The 22060-nt window shown below is 57.2% G+C and overlaps 1 protein-coding gene across 3 annotated transcripts; it reads right to left on the bottom strand.

The window, feature by feature from the left end:
* Positions 1–478: 478 nt before the first annotated feature.
* Positions 479–16158, bottom strand: FADS3 (fatty acid desaturase 3). Of its 3 annotated transcripts, XM_032640287.1 has the most exons (13): positions 15738–16153; positions 6388–6498; positions 5691–5888; positions 5198–5299; positions 4943–5065; positions 4648–4708; positions 4014–4090; positions 3457–3554; positions 2995–3091; positions 2779–2858; positions 2696–2718; positions 2469–2594; positions 482–805 (listed from the first exon to the last, which is right to left on the bottom strand). In XM_032640287.1, the coding sequence occupies exons 1-12, from the start codon at positions 15942–15944 to the stop codon at positions 2503–2505; spliced, it is 1269 nt and encodes a 422-aa protein (XP_032496178.1). In that variant the 5' UTR covers positions 15945–16153; the 3' UTR covers positions 482–805; positions 2469–2502. The 3 variants fall into 3 exon arrangements, 2 of the variants coding, with proteins under 2 accessions (XP_032496177.1, XP_032496178.1); XM_032640286.1 differs by lacking the exon at positions 2696–2718 and having other exon boundaries at positions 479–805; positions 15738–16150; XR_004351108.1 differs by lacking the exon at positions 2696–2718 and having other exon boundaries at positions 2995–3554; positions 15738–16158.
* Between the last annotated feature and the right edge of the window lie 5902 nt (positions 16159–22060).

Raw genomic sequence — 22060 nt, forward strand, 5'->3', positions numbered from 1 at the left:
GGTCACTGAGCATGGTCAGCTGCACCTCCACAGGTGTGATGCCAAGTGTGGGTCGGAGATCAGCAGGGGACCCACTGCCCGTGGTCCTCTGAGGCCCCTCAGCGCTGAGACTGAGGCTGTAAGAAACCAGTGCAGATCCAGGACAGGGGTGCCTCTTGTGCCCCCCGGGGGTGCCTGCAGACATGGCGCTCAGCCCTGAGGCCCCATCTGTTGCCAGCCCCTGTCCCACTGTGCAAAGGAGTAAGTGAGGTGAGCCCAGCGTGATCTGCCGAGGTTGCTGGTGAGTGGGTGAAGAACAGGAAGGGACCAGGCCCTCAGGTGACCTGAGCCCAAGGCAGATGCCAGTTCCCTGACCCAGAGCGGAGCGCAACTCGGAAAGCCACCATCCACCACTACCCCCTCGCCCCACCAAGACCATGATGGCCCAAGGATCTGAACTCCAGCTCCAAAATTCATGCAAATTCAATACTCTACTCCATAATATATCTGGGTTTGTTTTTATATAAAAATAACCTTTTTCCCTAAATTTTTGCGCTAGGAAAACATGCCATGCTCACCGTGTGTCTTTATATACCGTGCCCCCAGCCCTGGTCCCGTGGGGTCTAGAGCCATGGCCTGAGGGTCGTGGAGCAGGCGGGGAGGGGGCCCAGGACGGCGGGCAGTGTCCTCAGGCTGAGGCAGGGCAAGGTGGGGGCAGGTGGGGGAGCCCGGCTGGGTGGCTGGGTGGCGCTGGGGCCCTGGGTGCCGCTGCCTTCACTGGTGGAGGTAGGCTTCCAGCCACATGTTGCCAGACTTCTTCAGGGACCTGGGAGGCGGGGGGCAGGGAGAGGTAAGGGACTCAAGTGCAAACATTAACCCCCTCCCCCCACGATGAGTGTGAGTAGAGATGTCCCCGTTCCCCGGTGAGTCCCTGTCCCCTGGGGCCGGCAGCTGGGTGGGGCTGGAGGGGAGGATTGGGAGAGGAGGCTACACGCTCATTAACTGGAGCGGGACCTAGACCTTGAGTCGGGAGGGGGGCAGCCAAGGCCAAGTCCAGGCAGGAACCAGGGTGGGCCTGTCTCTCCTTCACCCAGCTCTCCCTGTTGCTTCCTCCTGCTGAGCCCCGCTGAGGCTCGGAATCTGCCCACCAGGAGCCTGACATCAGGCAGAGGAACCAGAAACATCAAGAACTTGCTAGGAAACCCTACGCCAGGTGTCCTAAAGGGGCCATGCCAAGTGGCAGTGGCCCCAAGGATTGGGCTGGGAAGGGCCATGAAGAAGCAGGCGGGACTGGTGGCGCAGTGGTTAAGAATCCCCCTGCCAGTGCAGGGGACACGCGTTTGAGCCCTGGTCCAGGAAGATCCCACGTGCCGCGAGCAACTAAGCCAGCGCGCCATAACTACTGAGCCGGCGCTCTAGAGCCCGCAAGCCATGACTACTAAAGACCGCGCACCTAGAGCCCGTGATCGCAACAATAGAAGCCACCACAGTGAGAAGCCCGCGCACTGCAACGAAGAGTAGCCCCCGCTCACGGCAACTACAGGAAGCCCACGCGCAGCAACAAAGACCCAACACAGCCAAAAATTAATTAATTAATTTAAAAAAAAAAAAAAGGAGAAGTAGGTGTTCCAACACCAGTATAGAAGGAAGGGCATCCAAGTAAAGGGAACAGCATGTGCTAAGGCACAGAGGTGGAAGAGCTCTGGCTGAGAATCCAGCCTCTGTTCCCCACGGCCAAGGCTACCATCAGGGCCAAGCCATGTCATCCCTGGACAGCTGCAGGAACCCCCACTCTGTTCTTTCTGCCCCATCAGTACATTCCCACAGTCAGAGCATCTTTCCAAAATCGTGCCCCTCCTCCACTCAGCAACTCTCCCACTCACCTAGCACACTCCTGCCTCAGGGCCTTTGCACGGCTATTCCTTTGCCCCAAATCTGCTTCCCCTAGATTTCTCCATGCCCAGCCCTCTCCCCTCCTCCCTGTCTTGCTCACACATTGCCTTCTTAATACCACCCACCGTGCCACCCCGCTAAAAATTGCAACCCTGCCTGTACCACCCAGTCCCTCTCCTGCCCCCACCCTCAGGTTTTGTGGTTTTGTTTTGTTTTTTGCCGAAGCACTTCTGCCCTTCTCACATTTTCTGTAATTTACTTATTTTAACTGCCTTTTTTCTGTTTCCCCCGGCTCAGATGTCAGCTCCAGGAAGGCAGGGATGTCAGCCTGTTTTGCTCACTGATGTATCTGTAGCACCAAGGACAGGGCCTGGGCCTATGGTAGGTGCTCCCTAAACCTTGGCTACGTGGGCGGACACTGGGAAGGGAGGTCACGGGCTGAGGGCAGAAAGGCTGATCGGAAAGGCCTTGGATGCCAGCTTCTACAGAGGAGCCCACGTGAGCTCAGAGAGCCAGGTGGGTGCTCAGGACGGGGCTGACCAGGCCGAGGGTGGGCAGGGGCCCGCAGGGAGCCACCGTGAGCAAAGAACCCTTACCCGATGATGTCCACCAGGGCGGTGAGGAAGGGCTTCACCTCGTAGCTGAGGCCGTGCTTGGCGCACAGGGCCTTGACCAGCGGGGCCACCCTGCGGTAGTTGTGCCTCGGCATCGTGGGGAAGAGGCTGGGGGCGGGGAGAGCGTGTGCTGGCACCCCCACCCACCCATCACCCCCCGGGCCCCGCTCACCACCTCTCCCAGGCCCTCCAGGAAATCCAGGGCTCACGTCTCGGCCTCCCTGGGGGAAGACTGGACAGAGAGGCTCAGGCCTCACTCCCACCCCCGTGGGCCCCCGGGGCCCGCGCTCACTGGTGCTCAATCTGGAAGTTGAGGTGTCCGCTGAACCAGTCAAGGAAGACAGAGGGCTCCACGTTGCAGGTGGCTGCCAGCTGCCAGGAGCGGGCGGGGCACACGTGAGGGGGCTGGCACGGAGCCCGACCCCGTGGCAGCCCCATCAGCGCCCCCAGGCCTCTCCGCTGGGACCCCACCCCCACCCCCAGGATGGACCCCGCCTCTGCTGCCCACCTGAGAGCTGGCCCAGTCCCGGTGCTTCTCGTGGCCGATCTCCTTGGGGATGTGGTTCATCTGTGTGATCCACACGAACCAGTGGCTCTCCAGGACCCTGTGAGGGGAGGCTCAGGCGCTACCCCACGTCCAGCTGACCACTCAGACCTGGGCCTCACTTCCCCATCTGTACTACGGGATGGCGGCAACCCCTCCCCGCTAGTGTTTAAAGTAGCTGAGTGGTGCAGGGGCCATTGCCAGGCTGCTAGAGTTGCCCTACTCAAGACGGGGGACGCCCCCGGGGCCGCTCGTGAGCCGGGCCGCTTCCCTGAGGCCTGCCACCCCCAGGATCTTGCCACTCGACAACCCAGGGAGACAGTACTGTCCCCATTCTGCAGATGGGGACATGGAGGGCTGAGGTCAGGGGCCCCTGCCGCCTGTGTGTGAGCTCCCCATACCCCGCCATGCCAAACCTGGCCATACCTGACAGCCACAAAGAGGAACAGCGCCCCAGGAACACCGTAGAAGGGAATGTAGGAAAAGAGGAAGCGGGCGTAGAAGCTGGCGGCCCAGAGCAAGTCCTGTAGAGGAGGGAGGAGGAGGGCAGAGGCCTCGAGGCAGCCGGGAAGGGGAGCTGGGTCATCCTGGACGGGCACGTCACCGCCCCTCTCTGGGCCTGGGTGCCTCAGCCAAGTAAGTGGATAGGATCCTTGCCCTGCCAGCCTCAGGGGGCTGACCATGGAGGTGAAGGTGCCGTGCAGGGGTGCGGGCTGAGGGAAGCCTTGCCCGGGAAGACAAATGCCTGGCAGGGGGGGCCCAGTGGATCCCCAGCCCCAGGGAGGACACCCCACCGTGAGAGACCCACAGCACGCCCTGTGCATACGCCCGCTCTCCCCCTGCAACCACACACAGGCACACACTCACTCCCCCTGCACGGGTGCACACCTGTTTGCGCTGGTTGAGAGAGGCTGCCCCCTGACGCCCCACCTCCTGCCACCACAGCTGTACGCCCAGGGGACCCGAGCAGGGCCCCCACTCACCATCCACTGCATGCACACCAGCATGTACGCCAGGTTTTCCACCTCGAAGTTCACCAGGGTGAGCAGCGGCGGGCCGACTGCAAGGAGGGGCGTGAGAGGGCTCAGGGCTGGGGCGGGGCACAGGGCTGGGGGCGGGGCTCTGCTCCTCCAGGAAGGCCAGCGGCACTTGGTGCTGGTCCCATCCTGCTGGGATGAGCCCGCATCACCCACAAGGCCCGGTCCTCACTCATTCCCTCCGTGTCTGAGCCTCTCCAGGCTGGTCCTCGCCCCACCACCTCCTGTGCCTCTTCAGCAGGTCGGCACCAGCCTTATACATCCGCGCCCTTTAATCCTCACCTTGTTGCCCCAACGATTGCCCTAGAGCTCTGGCTCGCCCTGCGGTGAGGGTAGGAAAGAACTCTGAAAGCTCCAGGCAAGACTGTGGTTGCTCCCTTCTGCCGGAAGGTACCCCAGGCAGAGGGAAGGGCTGGGGCAAAGGCCTGGCGATGGAAGTCGGCATGGGCTGCAGGCTAGGGCGACCAGAGAGAGGCCGGGAGAGACCTGGAGGTGCCGTGCTGAGGGGGCTGGAAGCGTCAGGTGGACCGTGCAGGCCCCGGCATGGCTCCCACCCCCAGGGGGACAAGCGGACACTCACTCAGGAAGAAGTACAGGTGCTGGTGGTTGTAGGGTAAGTATCTGCGCTTCTTCTTGCCGTACTGTGGGGACAGGCAGCCGTTGGGGAGAGCGGCTCTCCAGGCCCTCCTTGTCCCAGGCAGGGCCCAGGGGCCAAGGCAACTTTGGATTCTAGCCAACTGGGAGAGGGGGAAGGGGTACCCCCAGAGCAGGGGCTCAGCCTGGAGCTACAGTCGGGGGCTGGGCCACAGCAGGGGGTTCAGGGACTACCAGTTCCCCTCTGCTGCAGGCCCAGCCCGAGCGTGTCCCCCATGCACCTCGACAGACGACTCCCCCAGAAGGAAGACGGGCGCCACGGTCACATCCGGGTCCTTGTGGAAGATGTTGGGCTTGGCGTGGTGCTGGAAGTGGCGGAAGTTCCACCAGTGGGCAGAGAAGCCCTGCAGGGGAGGGGGCTCTCAGGAGTGGGGCCGGGCCACGCCCCCCTCTCCATGGCAACCGCACACTCGGGCAGACCCAGTGCGGCCCCCCCACTGAGCCCCTGGCTGCCCACCACCTGCCCCCAGCCTCACCTTCAGCTGCCCCATCACGAACTGCTGGGCCACGTGGTTCCACCGGGACTTCCTGAGGATGGAGGTGTGGCCCAGGTCGTGCTGCAGACACCAGCTCTGGGCCTGGGGAGACGCAGGGTCAGGAGCCGAGGCAGGGAGCCGCCTGGGGCCGAGCCCCGGGCCCCGGCCAGCCCTCCCAGCTCGCAGGGCACCCCCAAAGCTGGCACTCCACTCTAGACCCTAGTAGGCCAGTTTCCTCGGGAGGTCCAGGGGCTGCGGGTCTGTCAAGGAGCTGTAGGTGGCAGCCGTCCAGCTCCCAGCCGTGGGCTCCCTCTGGGCTTATTAAGTAAAGAGCTTCCTTCGCATATTTAAACTGTAGCTTGACCCACAGATACACACTTATGGGACTGGTCATTCATTCATTCATTCAGTAAGTATGTCCCGAGTGTCCATGTGTGCCAGGCCCTGTGTCTGTTGGTCAGTTTAGGTGTCTGCAAGACAGTGCTGGGGTCACCTGGGAGACGGCCAGGATGAGGGCGGCCAGGGTGCTGGGCACCCAGCCGGGGCCGAGGAGGTAGATGATGAGCCAGGCGAGCATCTCCATGGCCAGGATGTGGCCCAGCAGGAAAGCGAAGAAGGTGGGCTTGGCCTCAAACAGCTTCATGTCCTCGACCGCCTGGCGCAGGGCTCGGAAGTCCTCGATCAGCTGGGCCTGCCACGGCGGCACGGCCGGTCAGCCGAGGAAGCGAAGGAGGCCCCAGGCGTCCCCGGAACCCCCCCCCCCAACAGCCACTCCTCCCAGCGTCAGGCCCAGTGGGTCTGTGGCCGAAGGGGACGGAGGGACCAGAGTGCCCAGCCTGGGGTGTGAGCTGGGTTGCTGGCTGGCGGTAAAGGCTCCTCCACCACCCATAAAAGGTGTGGGGTACCTGAGAAGCAGGGAAAACCCCGAGAGTGCAGCTCATCAAAATCCTCATCATAGATGGGGATGCAGAGCCCAGAGCAGGGAAGGAGCTTGCCTGGGGTCCCCCGGCAAACGCTGGTGCGGGTGTCCCTACAGCTCTGCCTACAACTGTCTGCCCAGGAAGGGATGGCAGACCCAGCCTTGGCCCCAGGGCCCCTTGGGATAATTCGAATGAAGCTGCCACTGGCAATGCCTTCCATCCCCTCCAGCCCCCCACTGGGGGCTTAGCCTCCACCAGGGCCCTTCTCACATTCTGGGGTCCATCCTGGCTGGGCTCCTCCGGGGCCAGCTCTCCAATCAGCAGGGGCTGCAGGAACTTGCGCACAAAATTGAGGTCCTGGTGGAAGGCGTGGAAGGCATCCTGAAGGAGAGCAGACAATCAGGTGGACAGACAAGACGGCTGGAGTAGCACCCAGAGGCAGTAGGCAGAGACAAAGTGGAAGGGCTGTTGATGGAAGGGCAGAGCAGACAGAAAGACAGGCAGGCAGGCAGGCAGTCCGCTGTGTTTCAGCCGTCACAGAAATAGGACCACACGGGTCAGCCTTGCCTGTGAGCCCTCCCTGGTCCTCCCCAGGCCATGGGTGCCCCAACAGACATCCCTCGCCTGCCAGGCTCCAGCTGTTTCATGCCACCATGGGGCGCTTCCCCAAATTTGGTCGGGTATTTTAAAATCTGGACTAACAGGGGACTTCCCTGGTGGTCCAGTGGGTAAGACTCTGTGCTCCCAATGCAGGGGGCCCGGGATCGATCCCTGGTTGGAGGAACTAGATCCCACATGCATGGCGCAACTAAGAGCCCGCATGCTGCAACTAAGACCCGGCGCGGCCACAATAATAAATAAATATATTTTTTAAAAGTCTGGATTGGGACTTCCCTGGTGGCACAGTGGTTAAGAATCCGCCTGCCAATGCAGGGGACACAGGTTCGAGCCCTGGTCCGGGAAGATCCCACGTGCCACGGAGCAACTAAGCCCGTGCGCCACAACTACTGAAGCCCGCATGCCTAGAGCCTGTGCTCCGCCACAAGAGAAGCCACCGCGATGAGAAGCCCGCGCACCGCAACGAAGAGTAGCCCCCGCTCGCCGCAACTAGAGAAAGCCTGGGCACAGCAACGAAGACCCAATGCAGCGAAAAATTAATTAATTTAAAAAAATAAATCAGGATTTACAGAAAGTTCTCCCTGGAAGACTCTGATTCCTTTCCTGAAAGGGTTTGACTTTTCCAAAAAGATCACTGGAAAGCTTTCTTGAAATCATATGCTTTTCTACTGGGTCACAAACATCAGATTAATCACCTTTCACAAACACAAGCAGTGGGTAAAACGTGGGTGAGGAAACTTGCAATTGACGACCACTGGGCCACCGGGAGAAAAAAAAAATCAGTCGATATGTATATGTATAGCTGATTCACTTTGTTATAAAGCAGAAACTAACACACCATTGTAAAGCAATTATACCCCAATAAAGATGTTTAAAAAAAAAAAAAAAAAAATCAGTCGAGGACCACACAGCCCGAAGATGCTCAAACAGTTAAACTCACTTGATTTTAAAAGCAGGAGTGGAAAATACAAGTTTTTTAAACAGTAAGTTAAATAAACAATCTAACATTCCTGTGATTCTCTGTCGTGGGGGCGGGGGGCAGAGCAGGAGAAGGGGTTGGAGGAAGAGAGCGACCCCAGGAAAGATAAAGGGCTGTGGAAAGGGGCCGGTCAGGAAGTGACCCCGACCTCTAGCACCGGGCAGTTCTGAAGTGTGAGTAAACTTGAACTTCACGCTTGGGACTCACTCAGTCTTCCTGATCTAGCCCTGGTGTCACTGGCTCATTGCTGTTCACAGCTCTTCAACCAATTTTTATCTTTGCACTTTCGGAGGCTCTCTCTGAGAGAGCCAACCCCCAGCCGGCCAGCAGCCTGAACTGTGGAAGCAGTGCCTGGAGTAGTGGCGGGTCCCCTTGGGCCAGGGAAGGTGACTGCTGGTTGCTAATGAGCCTAGCAGTGCCTGGTGGGTGTTAAAACAGCAGGGCCCCTGTACTCACTTCAGGACATCCCACACCGTCCCATCCCCGGGGACAGAAACACCTCAGGCCCCTCCAGCTCCCACCTGAAGGCCACCCCTGCAGGACTCACCCAAGGGGTCCCCTTTCTTGCTGCCTGCTCTCTTACTGGCGCAGGGCAGTCTGAGGACCTGGGGGCTCAGAGGATGTAGCTTCTGGGATAACCTAGGCCCTTGTGAAGGCTGACTTGGGGCCCCTCCAAGTCAGCCTTATACATCCGCACCCTTATATGGAGCTCATAATAGGGGAAGGGGTTGTATAGGTACAGACCTCACCCTCACGATGGAAGAGCCTTGATGGAGGGGCAGCACCCCTGGGGGGGGGGGGAGGGGAGGCTGGCCCCACAGGAAGCTGCCCGGGCGCTGGCCTACTGGGGAGCCGCAGGAGTGGCACTGGCTGGGGAGCTAAGAGGAAAATTGCTCTTGTGATTGGTTGACCCCGCTTACTGTGACCTTGAGCGAGTCTGTTCTCCTGCCTGGAACTAGGCAAATCCAGGGGGAACATCAAAGGGGTGCGCCCCCAGGGCCTTTCGGGCTCTGGACTATAGAGCACTAAGGTTCTTTTCTTTTTAATTACAGTCACACACACATAAAATTGACCATCGTCACCATTTGGAAGCGTTCAGTTCAGTGGCATTAAGTGTACTCACACTGTCGGGGCAACCATCACCGCCATCCACCTCCAAACCTTCTTCATCTTCCCCAATTGAAACTCTGTCCCCATGAAACCCTAGCTCACCTTTTCCACCTCCCCCCGGCCTCTGGAAACCACCGTGCTGCTTTCTGTCTCTACGAATTGACTCACAGAAACTTCCTTGGCGGTCCAGCGGTTAAGACTCCGCGCTTCCACTGCAGCGGGCACGGGTTCCACCCCTGGTCAGGGAACTAAGATCCCACCTGCTTCGAGGTACGGCCGAAAAAAGAAGAATTGACTCGTAGAAGAGGAATCACACAGTATTTGTCCTTTTGTGACGGACTTGTCACTTAGCATAATGTCTTCAAGGTTCATCCATGTGTGGCATGTCAGAATTTCCTTCCTTTTTAAGGCTGAGCGAGCGTTGACTCTGATTACCTCTCGTTTTCTTTGAAACTGCCCTGGTGGCACACAGGGCCCAAATGCACACAGAGGCACACGGCATGCTACAAAGAGTGTGACACCAGAGGTGCACACGTGTCACGGAAGTGCAGTGCCTTAAGGATGCGCCTCCACACGTGCAGACACCACCACCGACCCACTAAGGCTCCCAGACACGCTTGGGAATACGCGCACAGGCAAGGCCACAAGAACACCCAGACAGACACAACCTGGCACACGCACAAACTCACAGAGCAGGTGTGTGTACTGTGGCTCCGGCCCCAGGCTTTCCTCTCTCCCAGCCCCGCTCTCTCATGACCTCTGTGTCTGTTCTGGGGCCACCCCAGCGCCCGGCAGACCTCAGATGCTCCAGGGCCATGCTGAGGAGCTGTGGGAGCAGCTCTCCCTCCCCAACTCCTTTCCCTTGGTCCTGATTCACCCAAGCCAGGCCTGGAAATGCCCTGAAGGAGGACAGAGCCAGGCTTGCCCGAGGGACCCCCAGCCAGGCATGTCCTTTGCACTGAGGAGGGAAGGTGTGTGCTCCCTCAGGTCCGGGCAGGGACATCCCAGAGTTGGTGGACAAGCCTTCAGCTGGTGAGTGGGAAAGCGCGGGGCTGTGCCAGGTCCTCGGATAGCAGCTCGGGCTCCTGGGGCTGGGTGGGCACTGCTGAGCCTACGCTGCTTGCCGTTTGAGTACCAACAAGGTGGGTCCCTGGCCACAGACCAAAACCTCGGCAAACAGCTTTTTCTGGAACATTGGCTTGGGCCATGTGACTCAGTCCTCTTTGGCCTCTGCTTAAGGATTCAGGAGCTGGGCAGAAGACTCAGAGAGGTTGAGCCACTTACCCAAGGTCACACAGCTCCATTTGGTGGCGGTTGGACCAGAACTTGGTCTGACCGTAAAACTGTGCTTGTGGCCACTCCTGGTCAGACGGGAGGCAGTGGGTCTCCTCGGTGGAGGGAAGGGGCCCTCATCACGAGGCTGGTCACCATCCCGAGAAGCCAAGAATCTGGCTGCTCGGAGACCGGGCTGTGGGGGTCAGGATGGTGGTCCTGGGGTTTCTGGGGCTGCACTGACCAAGTTTCAGTGTACTGCAGGAGGCCCCACCCCTGATGCGCCTGGAAACGTCCTCCCAGGGGCATAGGTGCAAACTTTGTGACCCTCTCCCACGGGGATGGCAACTGAGGCCTCTCACTAGTTCTTGGAACAGAGTTGGGTGAAACTTTTAGAATTCAAACGATGTCTCTAAACATAAGCTGCGGTTGACAGGGACAGGCCCTTGTTCACAGGGGTGGCCTCAGAGCCCTGCACAGAGCTGGGGCAGGATGGCAGGTGTGCATAAGTGGGCAAGGAGCCCACAAGCCAGGCGTCTGAACCATTTTGCGCGTGAGGGAACAGAGGCTCTGGCCTGCCCAGGTCAGAGTTTGTAGTGGCAGAGCTGGGATTCGAATCCAGGTCTATCTTCTGTGACGTCCCCGCTCTCCCAGGACAGAGCTCCCACCCAGCCTTGCTTCAGTCCCTGGAAGCCTCAGAGTGGCTCCTGCCCTGCCCCAGCCCCGCCTTGAACTCCAGGTAGCAGCTGGTTAAGGGTGGGAGTGGGGAGACTCAGGAGCCAGCCTGCAGGGGATGGAATCTGAGCCGCCACTTAGGAGCTGAGCCCTGGAGCCACATACAAGGTCGCACCCCCTCTCCATCCTCTATTTTGTCAGTAAATCAGGAACCACAAATACCCATCTCGCAGAGCTGCTGGGAGGACTGAGTCAGTGCGGGCAGAGCACTTAGGAGGGGCCTGGTGTCCAGTGAGATTCAGGCCCGCAGGCCTGAGGCAGGAGGGTGGAGGGTGGAGGTGCATGCGCCCTGCTGGTCACTGTCCTGGCCAGCCTGAGGCTAGGAAACAGGAGGGGCTGGCAGCCTCCTTCCACCCCAGAGATAAGGTAGGGGCGGGGAGCATTTCTGGTCACTTCTCCAAAGAATCTGGAATGTTCCAGATCGGGAAGGGGGTAGAGCAGGGAAGGAAGCAGGGCTGCTGGGGGCTCAGGTGGTCTGGGTCTGCTCCTCTTAACCTCAGCTCAGGAGGCAGCAGTGGGTTGTGAGGATGGGAGAGTGGACACACCCAGGAATTTCTTCCTCCCTCCCTCTCCTGGCTGGGAAGATACAGCAGGATCTCACGCCCAGGTCAGACGCTCCTTCTCATCCTCTCCCTGGGTCTCCTCACAGGAGGCCAATGGGGAGGCACTATCAGTATCCCCATTTTATAGATGAGGAAACTGAGGCCAAAGGGCACACAGCCCTGAACATGAGCATCAACTCCCGTTGGAGCAGCAGAGCCCAGCTCAAGGATGGATGTCCTCAGGAAGTTGCCCCTGTCCCCCAGCACCCCTGGTGCCCCTGGTGACAGGTGTGGTGGTGGTGGTGGGGGTTCCTCCATCCAGCACCCTTGGCCTCACAGGTGTCACTGACCCAGCGGTGGCCTGAAGCGGCCAGACCCTCTGGCCCCGGGTCCTCTCCCCACCACTGAGCTCTGGCTCTTTCCCGCTGCTGTTTCCTGAGAAACCCATGGCTGCCACTTGGGCATCCTTGGGAGGAAATGCAGAGGGACTGCCGGCATGCTTAGGATACTAGCATCCCCAGCCCTGCTCCCCAAGTTCCTGCCCAGCACCATATGATCCGACGCCTCCCCCAGGGCACTGCCATCCCCCTCTTGCCCCACCAGGGGCCTGGGTGGGTGGGGACATTGCAGAAAACACCCACAGAGCCCAGAGGGGTCACACTTCACGGGCAGTGGCCCTTAGGCAGCTCTCAAGGCAGCTGGCGTGGTAAGCGGAAGCAGAGCACGGCTTCCTCAGCTCTGGAGCCAGGTTGTCTGAGCTCCTGGCCAGCCCCTGTCTCCGGCCCCACCCTCGCTCCATAGCCTCAGATCTGCCCAGACCTGCCCCTCCCCAACCCCCAGATACAAACCCCACCCTCCAAGCCCAAGGACAAAGGCCCTGCCCTTTGAGGGTTCCAAGAAGGTCCCTTCAAAGCACGCTTATTCAACCTCAGTCTCGTCATCTGCAAAATGGGCTAACGCTAGGACTACCTCTGAAGTTTGTCTTCTCAAGACCACAGTGAGCTAAATCCTAATGGTTCCTGTCGGTGTGCCTGAGCCCACAGCATCACCTGCCCCCTGCCCTGGACACACCTGCACGCCAGGGCCCGGGTGAATGGCCACCTCTTCCAAGCGGCCTCCCCTGGGGAGGGCAGGTCCCCACCATCTCTTAATGCCTCCCCCTTCTCCTAGGAGGCTCTGCCTTCCCCCTCCTCATTAAGGATCTGTTTAAATGTATATCAGATTCCCCTGGCTTCCCTGCTCTGCCCTTCAAGCTCCCCTTAGAATAAAACAAAAGTCCTGCTTCCCCTGCTACCTCTGGACCACACTGCCTGCCCTTCTCCTCACTGCTGTGCTCCAGCCACGCTGATAGCTGATAGCCTTGCTGTTCCTTAAATGCACGGAGTACAGTCCCACCTCTGAGCCTTTGTCCTAGCTGGTCCCTCTGCCAAGGAACATCCTCCTAGCAGATTTTTTATTTTTTTATTTTTTATTTTTTTTGCGCAGCATGTGGGTTCTTAGTTCCCCGACCAGGGATCAAACCCGTGCCCCCTGCAGCGGAAAAGCGGAGTCCTAACCACTGGACTCCCAGGGAAATCCCTCCTAGCACATTTTTTTGTTCACAGCTTTATCTTCAGAGGTTAGAACAGGGCTTGGCACGTAGGATATGCTCGTTGCATATCTGCTGTTGGATTTAATGATTTGATAACTGAAGAATAACTGAAATAAACAGCTAAGTGGCAGTGAAGCAGGTGGTTAAGAGCACAGGCTGTGGATTCAAATCCCAGACCCATCATTTAATTTCAAGTCACTTTGCCTCTCTGAGTCTGTTTTCTCATCTTTAAAATGGAGATAGGAGTAACAGTACCTGTCCCATAGAGGTATCGTTAGGATTCAAAGAGGGAGTATCTATAAATCAAGCACTGAATTCAGAGCCTGGCACATAGTAGGTGCTCGGCACCCAGCCCTGGTAAACTCATGATCGGCAGCGGCTGGGCCTCACCCCTCCATGGCTGGCTCCACTAGTCTCAGGCCGCCTATGACTCTTAGACAAACCTGGCCCAAGGCCCAGAGCACTCTCCCCAGGGTACCCGGCTTTGTATCCCAGGATGGCCACAGACTGACTTCACGGCGCAGGAACTCTGGGCATTTCCTGGCAGGAAGGCTTTTGTGGCGTGAACACGAGAACAGCTGATGGGCAGCAAGGGCTGCTAAAAGGTGGCTGCGGGAACAGAGCCCGGCAAGATGGCTGCGCCACCCCCCCCCCCCCGTGTTCCAGGGCCGGGGATGGCGTGCCTGGGGTCTGGGCTGGACCACACAGGGCACTGGGGTGATCTGATCCCTGCTCTGCCCTGTGGGCCCACCACAGACAAAGACGGGTCCCCCAACCCCAGCCTCCTCACAACCCCTTTGGCCTGAACAGACCAGGTATTTCTGGCAACTCCAGCCCAGGGTTTGGGGCCTCGGGGAAGCTAAGAGATGGCCTAACATCATGTCCTGTTACAGCCATGAATGAACCAGACAAGGTCACCCAGCAAAGACGTGGCTATGCCATGGCTGTCCACTGCACTCTACAGTCTGCAGGGCACACTCACACATAAACTGACCAGGAACAGCTACATAGCAGCTCTGGGGCCACGGAGCTGAGAAGGCACAGTCCTGCCCTCAGCCGGCTCACTGTCTGGCCCAGCTGTCCCCACTTTACAGATGAGGAAACTGAGGTTCAGAGGAGTGATATGCCTGGCTCCAGGTCCCTCAGAGCCTCCAATGGCAGAGCCGGGACCTGGCCCCAGGGAACGGACAGAGTGTTTTAATGGAAATGGGTAAACAGACCTTACTGGTGATGAATCAGTGAGAAACCTGTCATGGTGGGGGGGGGGGGGGCGTGTCTCAGGGTCTAGAGCTAAATGGGGTTCCCACACGGGAGGGCCCCCAGCACAGACCTAGGCACCAAGCAGGAAAAAACGATTCGTAAATATTCTCCATCGTCTTCCTCTTGCCAGCCTCCATCCCGTCCGACAGGTCAGAGGTTGAAAAAAAGGCCAGAGGAGCCGCCCCCAGCATCCTGGAGGGATGGCCAGGGCTCAGCCAGGCTGAGGGGGGAGGGGCTGTGGCACCTCATGCCCCCCACGCCCTGGCAGCAACACACACATGTATAATCACGGACACAAACACATGCCTCGTTCGCAGGTGTACAGGCCTAACACGGTCACACACTCCCTGGCCCACAGTCAGCTCCAACTCCGCGGCCACCGCCGGGCCGCTCAGCACGACCCATAAGGCTTTCTCGGTCAGCTTCTAGAGTTTCAGGAGGTTTCTGACCCTAACCTCTCAGCTTCCTGGGGAAATGAGGAAGAGACACTTTTTCCCCTAAAAGAGTCCCAGGAAGGTTGCGCAAGCCACGGGAGAAGGCAGTGGGCAGAGAGCAGATGTTTCTGGCAACAGGGGCACTGACCCTTCTGCGATGGGGCACGATCGCTTTTGTTATCTAAAGTTCCGCCAGTTAGGGATTCATCCCCTGGAATCTTGAAGACCTTCCTGGTACCCAGTGTGACCAGCCTAGAATTCTGGATGGTCAAGGACAGAGTGTCACGGCCCCAGGTCCTACTGTCCAGATGGGGGGCTGTGGGAAAAGGGGCTGGTGAGGAGCCTCATTCCTGTTGCTGCTCTACCAGATGGTCCCACTGGACAGGCCACATTCCTCCTTGACCGAAACATGTCTGAACGTGGCTGGAAAGGGGAAGCTGGGGTCCACAGGGGCCAGCCTGTTCCTGGGGTGAATGTGCTTCCCAAAGAGGCCCACCCAGCCTGACTAGCGAAATTCTCCCCCATGCAGCTGTTAGCCCAGGAGAGGTGAGTCACGGCTCCTCAGAGCCATTTACAGCAGCTCTTGGGAGAGCCACAGACCTCTAGGCCTCGCTCAAGCTTTGCTGCCCAGCCTCCAGCCTCTGATGGCACATCCTTGCCAGCCCCTGGGGAACCCGCCCTACCTCTGGCATCCAGCAAGCGCTCGGCATGAAGAGCCTGGTCTGGGAGAGCCAGCACTGAGAGGAGGAACCTCAGAGCATCAGGGAGCCCCTTCTGCAAGGGCCAGTGCGTTCTGCCATGACACACCCACCTCTGAGAGACCCTTCCTCCCGCACAGATCTGCTCCAGCCCAGCCCTGGTCCACTGCCGGGGGTATGGGTCCTCCATGCCGATGTGGTCTCCCTACTCCACATCAGGCCCCGGCTAGTAGATCCCAACTCTGGGTCCCCGGCCGGGAGGTCAAAGGTCAGCGAGAGTAAGAAGGATGTTAAGGCCCCGCCGGTGGAGCAGGGCACGGTGCCCACGAGCAGGCCCCAGCGAGCGCTGGGCTCTACCCCGCCAGCGGTGGGCGGCCTTACCGTGGCGTCCTCGGCGCCGTGGTGGCCGATGAGGCGGCTGCCCCCCGGGTGCCGCTGTGCCCAGCGGCTGATGTCGTAGACGCGACGCTCGATGACCAGCCACTTGTCGCCTGGCAGGTTGTGCGGGCGGATCTGCTCCCAGCGGAAGGTGGGCAGCGTCGCCCCCAGCTGCGCAGGTCCCCCTCCGGGCTCCCCGACGCCGCCCATGGCTGCGTGCAAAAGTCCTCGCGAAGCCGGGACCTCGCAGAACGAGACCTCTTGAGGAGCGAGGCCGCGTTCAAAGACCTCCTCCGCCGCCACCCGCTGCTCCGCGGCCCCGCCCTGCCGCTGCGGCCGCCGTACGAGCGTGCGCCGGGCTGTCTGCCGGCAACTTTTCACTCCCTTATAATCGCGCTGACAGCGCTCGCCTCGCCTCCCCGCACCCCGGCCCCTGCCGCCGCCCCGTACCCGCCCCAATCCCAGCGCAGCGCCTTGGCCCCCATTGGCTGCGCCGCGCTCTGGCGGGGCTGGCGGGGAGGGCCGTGTCGAGGCTGGCGCGCCCCGCCCGCGAGGCTCCGCGGCCACAACACTCTGGCCTGCGGGGGGCACCGTCCGCAGCCGGGCTTGCGCTCGGCAGGGCGGGGGCGGGGCGGGGCCGGAGGGACGGAAAGCCCACAGCCGGCGTCCGCCGCGCCCTCGGGGGTCCGGTCCGCGCCCAGTGGGGCCCAGAACAAGAGTCTGCGAAGAATGGGCTTCCCGCCGCGCCTCCTAGAAGGTTAAACCCTGAGCGCCCAGAGGTGGGGACACTACCTAGGGGTGACCATAAACAGCTCTCAAACCATGGGTCCCCAGAATCGGCTCAGCCAGGCCCCTCTATCGGGGCTGAGGTTACTGGCCTGACCGCCCTCCCCCCGCCCCTGACCATCTATGGAAGTCGGTGGGCTTCCTGCCTTTGGAGCTGCAGGGTCGGTGATGCCTCGGGATGGCCATTGGGGCAGAAGGGGAGCAGGGGCGCCAGAGTGGGGAGTGGGGTGCTGTCATTCACCGGCTGTGGTTGCTCTACTGGCTGGCTTGCTCGGTACGGTACCCTTGCCTACTTTTTACTTAAATTCCTTCTGAGAGTGTAGGCTGCTGCCCTACACTTTGTAGTTTTTTTGAGACAAAGGTACGTGTTCCTAAAAGTTAAGAATTCACACCTAACACCGAATGAAATCAGGCTAAGGTTATGCTACAGGACAGGAAGTGTCAAACTTGAGTGCACGTCAGAATCATCAGAGGGTCTGTCAAGACACTGACTGCTGGGCTCATCCCGGAGTGGGGCTCAGCAGGTCTGCTCTGGGGGCAGAGAATCGTGTTTTAACAAGTTCCCAGGTGATGCTGATGTGGTGATGCGGATGTCCTGGTTTGGGGAACACACTCTGAGAACCCTAAGTACAGTTCTCTGATGTGCTAAAATTTTATTTTCGTTTAACACTTTGTAGGAAATCATTGTCACTAACGTTTGTGAGACAGGTTGGGCAGGATCCAAAGAAGGGTTTGAGGGGTCGTGTGGGTTCTCCTTGGTACCAGGAGCACCTGCATTCGGTTGCCAGGACAACCAGTAAGGCCTTGTTGCCAGCACAGCCATAGGCGGCCTGAGCCCTCTCCACTGAGGCATCCTCGAGCCCCCTCCCTGAGCATGCGTGGGGATAGAGGAATGTGGTTGGCAGCTAAGGCTGGAGGTGACGGCAGATGCCCCTGCCCCCACCACGTTCACACATGGGCACAAGGATGGAGGAGGCGTGGCCCTCACCCTGTCTTCAGCAGCCATCAGTGGTCAGTTGCTGACACCTGACCCGTTCCCTGGGCCCGAGCCTGGTGTCAGCTCATGTGAGGTAGCGGGGAATTAAGTGGGTTAGAACCTTCACTTGCCCCAGCTGCCCCCAGAGAGATGAGGCAGATGAAGGCCCTCATAGGATCCCCTTGGAGGTAAAGCAAGGACAGGGCTCAGGGCTAGGCCATTGCCTCCAGCTACTTCATCCCAACAGGGGGAGAGAGATGGCTGAACCCTCCTGCCACCTAGAGTTGAGTGGCTAAAAGCCCAAACTATGTCTCCTCCCCAGAGCCCAACCAGCAGCTTCCCACATTTCTCTGCAGGCCTTAGGGACTTCCATAGCCTCTCTGGGCTTCAAACCAGTGGAGCTGGCAACTTTCCTGGAGTCAGGGGCCCTGGGGAAACTAGGGATTCCATTGTCTCCAAACCCCCATCAGGGCAGCGAGGCCCCTCAGGCTACTTGGGAAGAGAGAGGGACTACTTGACATTCCTGAGCTGCCAAGGGGCCACTGTCAGGGTTTAGGCAGGGGGAGGGGGAAGTATACAAAAGGCAAGGGAGGGTCTGGCCAGCTGGAGCATATTTTGGGGGGGGGCACATGAGGTTTGAAGAGAGCCCCTGTCCCAGCCCCTGCTGGGCTTCTCCACGAGCTGCTACACGGCCTCTTGGACACACTGAAGTCTCCACACCCCTACGGTGCCACCAGCCACTGTCCTGGGGTCAAATGATGTTTGTGTAGGCCGCGTAGGGGCGACGGTGGCCCGGTCGGGCAAATTTCTGAAAAACTCTGCGCCTACCAAAAAGAGCAGTCACAAAGCCGAGGCGTTTGTTCTCCAGCAGACACGCAAAGGGGACCCAAGTCAGAGCTTTACGATTTGGCTTTGAGTTAAAGCTCACCACTTTTCGAGCTTGGTTATTAGGCCCTAGACACAACTACTCAGTGAAGAGTTATTATTCATTATTCAAGAGCCCTAGCAGCCATGAAAGGCTCTCCCTGGAGGCATCACTATGATGGAACAGTAGAGCTCCTTAGAATACCCCGTAGTAAAAAATAAAGAGGCTGTGTACAAATGGCCAATTGGCATATGAAAAGATGCTCAACATCACTAATCTCAGAGGAATGCAAATCAAAACTACAATGAAGGGGGCTTCCCCGGTGGCCCAGTGGTTAAGAATCCACCTGTCAATGCAGGGGACACGTGTTCGAGCCCTGGTCTGGGAGGATCCCACATGCCATGGAGCAACTAAGCCCGTGCGCCACAACTACTGAGCCTGTGCTCTAGAGCCCCCGAGCCACAACTACTGAGCCCACATGCTACAACTACTGAGGCCCGTGCGCCTAGAGCCCGTGCTGCACAGCAAGAGAAGCCACCGGAATGAGAAGTCTGTGCACCGCAAGAAGAGTAGCCCCCCACTCGCCACAACTAGAGAAAGCCCGCGCGCAGCAACGAAGACCCAACACAGCCAAAAATAAATTAATTAATTTAAAAAACAAAACAAAACAAAAAACTACAATGAGGTACCACCTCACACCAGTCAGAATGGCCATCATTAAAAAGTCTACCAAAAAAAAAAGTCTACAAATGACAAACCCTGGAGAGGGTGTGGAGAAAAGGGAACACCCCTACACTGTTGGTGGGAATTTAAGTTGGTGCAGCCACTGTGGAAAACAGTATGGAGATTCCTCAGAAAACTAAAAATAGAATTACCATATGATCCAGCAATCCCACTCCTGGGCATATATCCAGACAAAACTATAATTTAAAAAGATACATGTGGGACTTCCTTGGTGGTGCAGTGGTTAAGAATCCGCCTGCCAATGCAGGGGACACGGGTTTGATCCCTGGTCCGGGAAGATCCCACATGCAGTGGAGCAACGAAGCCTGTGCGCCACAACTACTAACCCTGTGCTCTAGAGCCCGCGAGCCACAACTACTGAAGCCCACGTGCCTAGAGCCTGTGCTCTGCAACAAGGGAAGCCACTGCAATAAGAAGCCCGTGTACCACAATGAAGAGTAGCTCCCGCTCACTGCAACTAGAGAAAGCCCGCACGCAGCAACAAAGACCCAAAGCAGCCAAAAATAAATAAAATAAAATAAGTAAATTTATAAAAATAAATAAATAAATAAATGGTAGGGACTGTGTTTTATACAAAAGAAAAAAAAGATACATGCACCCCTATGTTCATAGCAGCACTATTCACAATAGCTAAGACATGGAAACAACCTAAATGTCCATTGGCAGATGAATGGGTAAAGAAGATGTGGTACATATAGACAACGGAATACTACTCAGCCATAAAAAAGAAGGAAATACTGCCATTTGCAGCAACATGGATGCAACTTGCAATTATCATGCTAAATGAAGTAAGAAAGGCAAAGACAAATACCATATGATATCACTTATATGCGGAATCTAAAATATGACACAAATGAACCTACCTACAAAACAGAAACAAAGTCAGGGACATAGAGAATAGATTGGTGGTTGCCGAGGGGTGGGAGAGGGTAGGAGTGGAAAAGTATGGGATTAGTAGATGCAAACTGGTATATATAGAACGCATAAACAACAGTAGGATAAGGTCCTACTGTACAGCACAGAGAACTATTGAATATATTCCATATCCTGTGATAAACCATAATGGGAAAGAATATGAACAAGAATGTGTATATATGCATAAATGAGTCACTTTGCTGTACAGCAGTAATTAACACAACATTGGAATTCAACTATACGTAATTAAAAAAAACCAATAAGATATCACACAGCCATTAGGATGGCTATTATCAAAAAACACCAGTGGAACAAGTGTTAGCAAGGATATTGGAACCCTTGTACACTATTGGTGGCATTGTAAAATGGTGCATCTGCTACGGAAGACAGTATGAAGTTTCCTCAGAAAATTAAAAATAGAACTACCATATGGGGGCTGCCCTGCTGGCGCAGTGGTTAAGAATCCGCCTGCCAATGCAGGGGACACGGGTTCGAGCCCTGGTCAGGGAAGATCCCACATGGCACGGAGCAACTAAGCCTGTGCACCACAACTACTAAGCCTGCGCTCTAGAGCCCGCGAGCCACAACTACCGAGCCCACATGCCACAACTACTGAAGCCCACGCGCCTAGAGCCCGTGCTTCACAACAAGAGAAGCCACTGTGATGGGAAGCCCGCACACCGCAACGAAGAGTAGCCGCCGCTCACCGCAACTAGAGAAAAGCCCGCATAGAGCAACGAAGACCTGATGCAGCCACAAATAAATAAATAAATTTTTTTTTAAAAAAAGAGCTACTATATCATCCAGGAATCCCACCTCTAAATATCCAAAAGAAGTGAAAGCAGTGTCTCAAACAGATATCTGTACTTCCATGTTCACAGCAGCATTATTCACAATAGCCAAGAGGTAGAAGCAACCCAAATGTCCATCAACAGACGGTGGATAAACAAAACGTGGTCTATGAACACAATGGAATATTATTCAGCGTTAAAAAGGAAGGAAATCCTGTCTCAGGCTACAAAACAGATGAACCTTGAGGACATTATGCTAAATAAAATAAGCCAGTCATAAAAAGACAAATACTGCATGACTTCACTTATATAAAATCTCTAAAGCAGTTATAGAATGGTGGTGGCCAGGGATGGGGGAAGGGATTTGTTTAATGGGTACACAGTTTAAGATTTGCAAGATAAAATAGTGCTGGTGGCGCAGTGGTTGAGAGTCCGCCTGCCGATGCAGGGGACGTGGGTTCGTGCCCCAGTCCGGGAAGATCCCACATGCCGCGGAGCGGCTGGGCCCGTGAGCCGTGGCCACCGAGCCTGCGCGTCCGGAGCCTGTGCTCCGCAACGGGAGAGGCCACAACAGTGAGAGGCCCGCGCACCGCAAAAAAAAAAAAAATAGTGCTGGAGATCTGTTTCACAACAATGCAAATATACTTAACATTACTGAACTATACGATGAAAAATTGCTAAGATGGTCAACTGTGTGGGTTTTCACCACAATAAAATAAATGGAAAAAAAAAAAGGGAAAGAGTGGGGCTGCAAAGGTCATTTAGTCTGATATTCCCAAGTCAAAGATGAGAAAACTGAAGCCCAGAGAGGAGTGACTTGCCCGGGTACACAACCCTGACCGGACCAAATCGGTACAGGCTTGGCAGATGGTAAAACGTGACACAGCAGCACAACATGTGAGGCCAGGGTGGGGCTGGGCTCAGGCTTGGAGACTGTGGTTGGTGCTGGCTTGTAAGAGGTGGCCACCTGTGCGGCACTACTTAGAGAGACCTGAGTGGGTTATCTAGAAAATTCACTTAAGAGGAACAACTCCCGTGTGGCTGATGTGAGCTAACCTTCCCTGCCCCCCAACTCCAAAAGCCAAAGCCCTGAGCTCACCCCATACCCACTCCCAGAAGCCTGCAGAGCAGGGGTGAGGGCACCCCTCACGAGGTAAAGGTGAGAAACAAACCTAGATTAAAATTCTGCTCCGCCACTGCCTGAGCCTGTTTCTACATCCCTGAAAAACAGGGAAGGACCTAATGCAGC

Source organism: Phocoena sinus, chromosome 8, assembly GCF_008692025.1.
Source record: "Phocoena sinus isolate mPhoSin1 chromosome 8, mPhoSin1.pri, whole genome shotgun sequence".
NCBI classification, from domain to species: Eukaryota; Metazoa; Chordata; class Mammalia; order Artiodactyla; family Phocoenidae; genus Phocoena; species Phocoena sinus.

Bases quoted from the DNA above. Each gene is read 5' to 3' on its own strand.
- FADS3 (XM_032640286.1), bottom strand. From the start codon at position 15,944: ATGGGCGGCGTCGGGGAGCCCGGAGGGGGACCTGCGCAGCTGGGGGCG. The intron at 6,499-15,737 runs GTAAGGCCGCCC...GCTCTCCTTCAG, and splicing joins ACGGCGCCGAGGACGCCACG to GATGCCTTCCACGCCTTCCA. The intron at 3,555-4,013 runs GTGAGTGGGGGC...CCTCCTCTACAG, and splicing joins TGGTGTGCATGCAGTGGATG to GACTTGCTCTGGGCCGCCAG.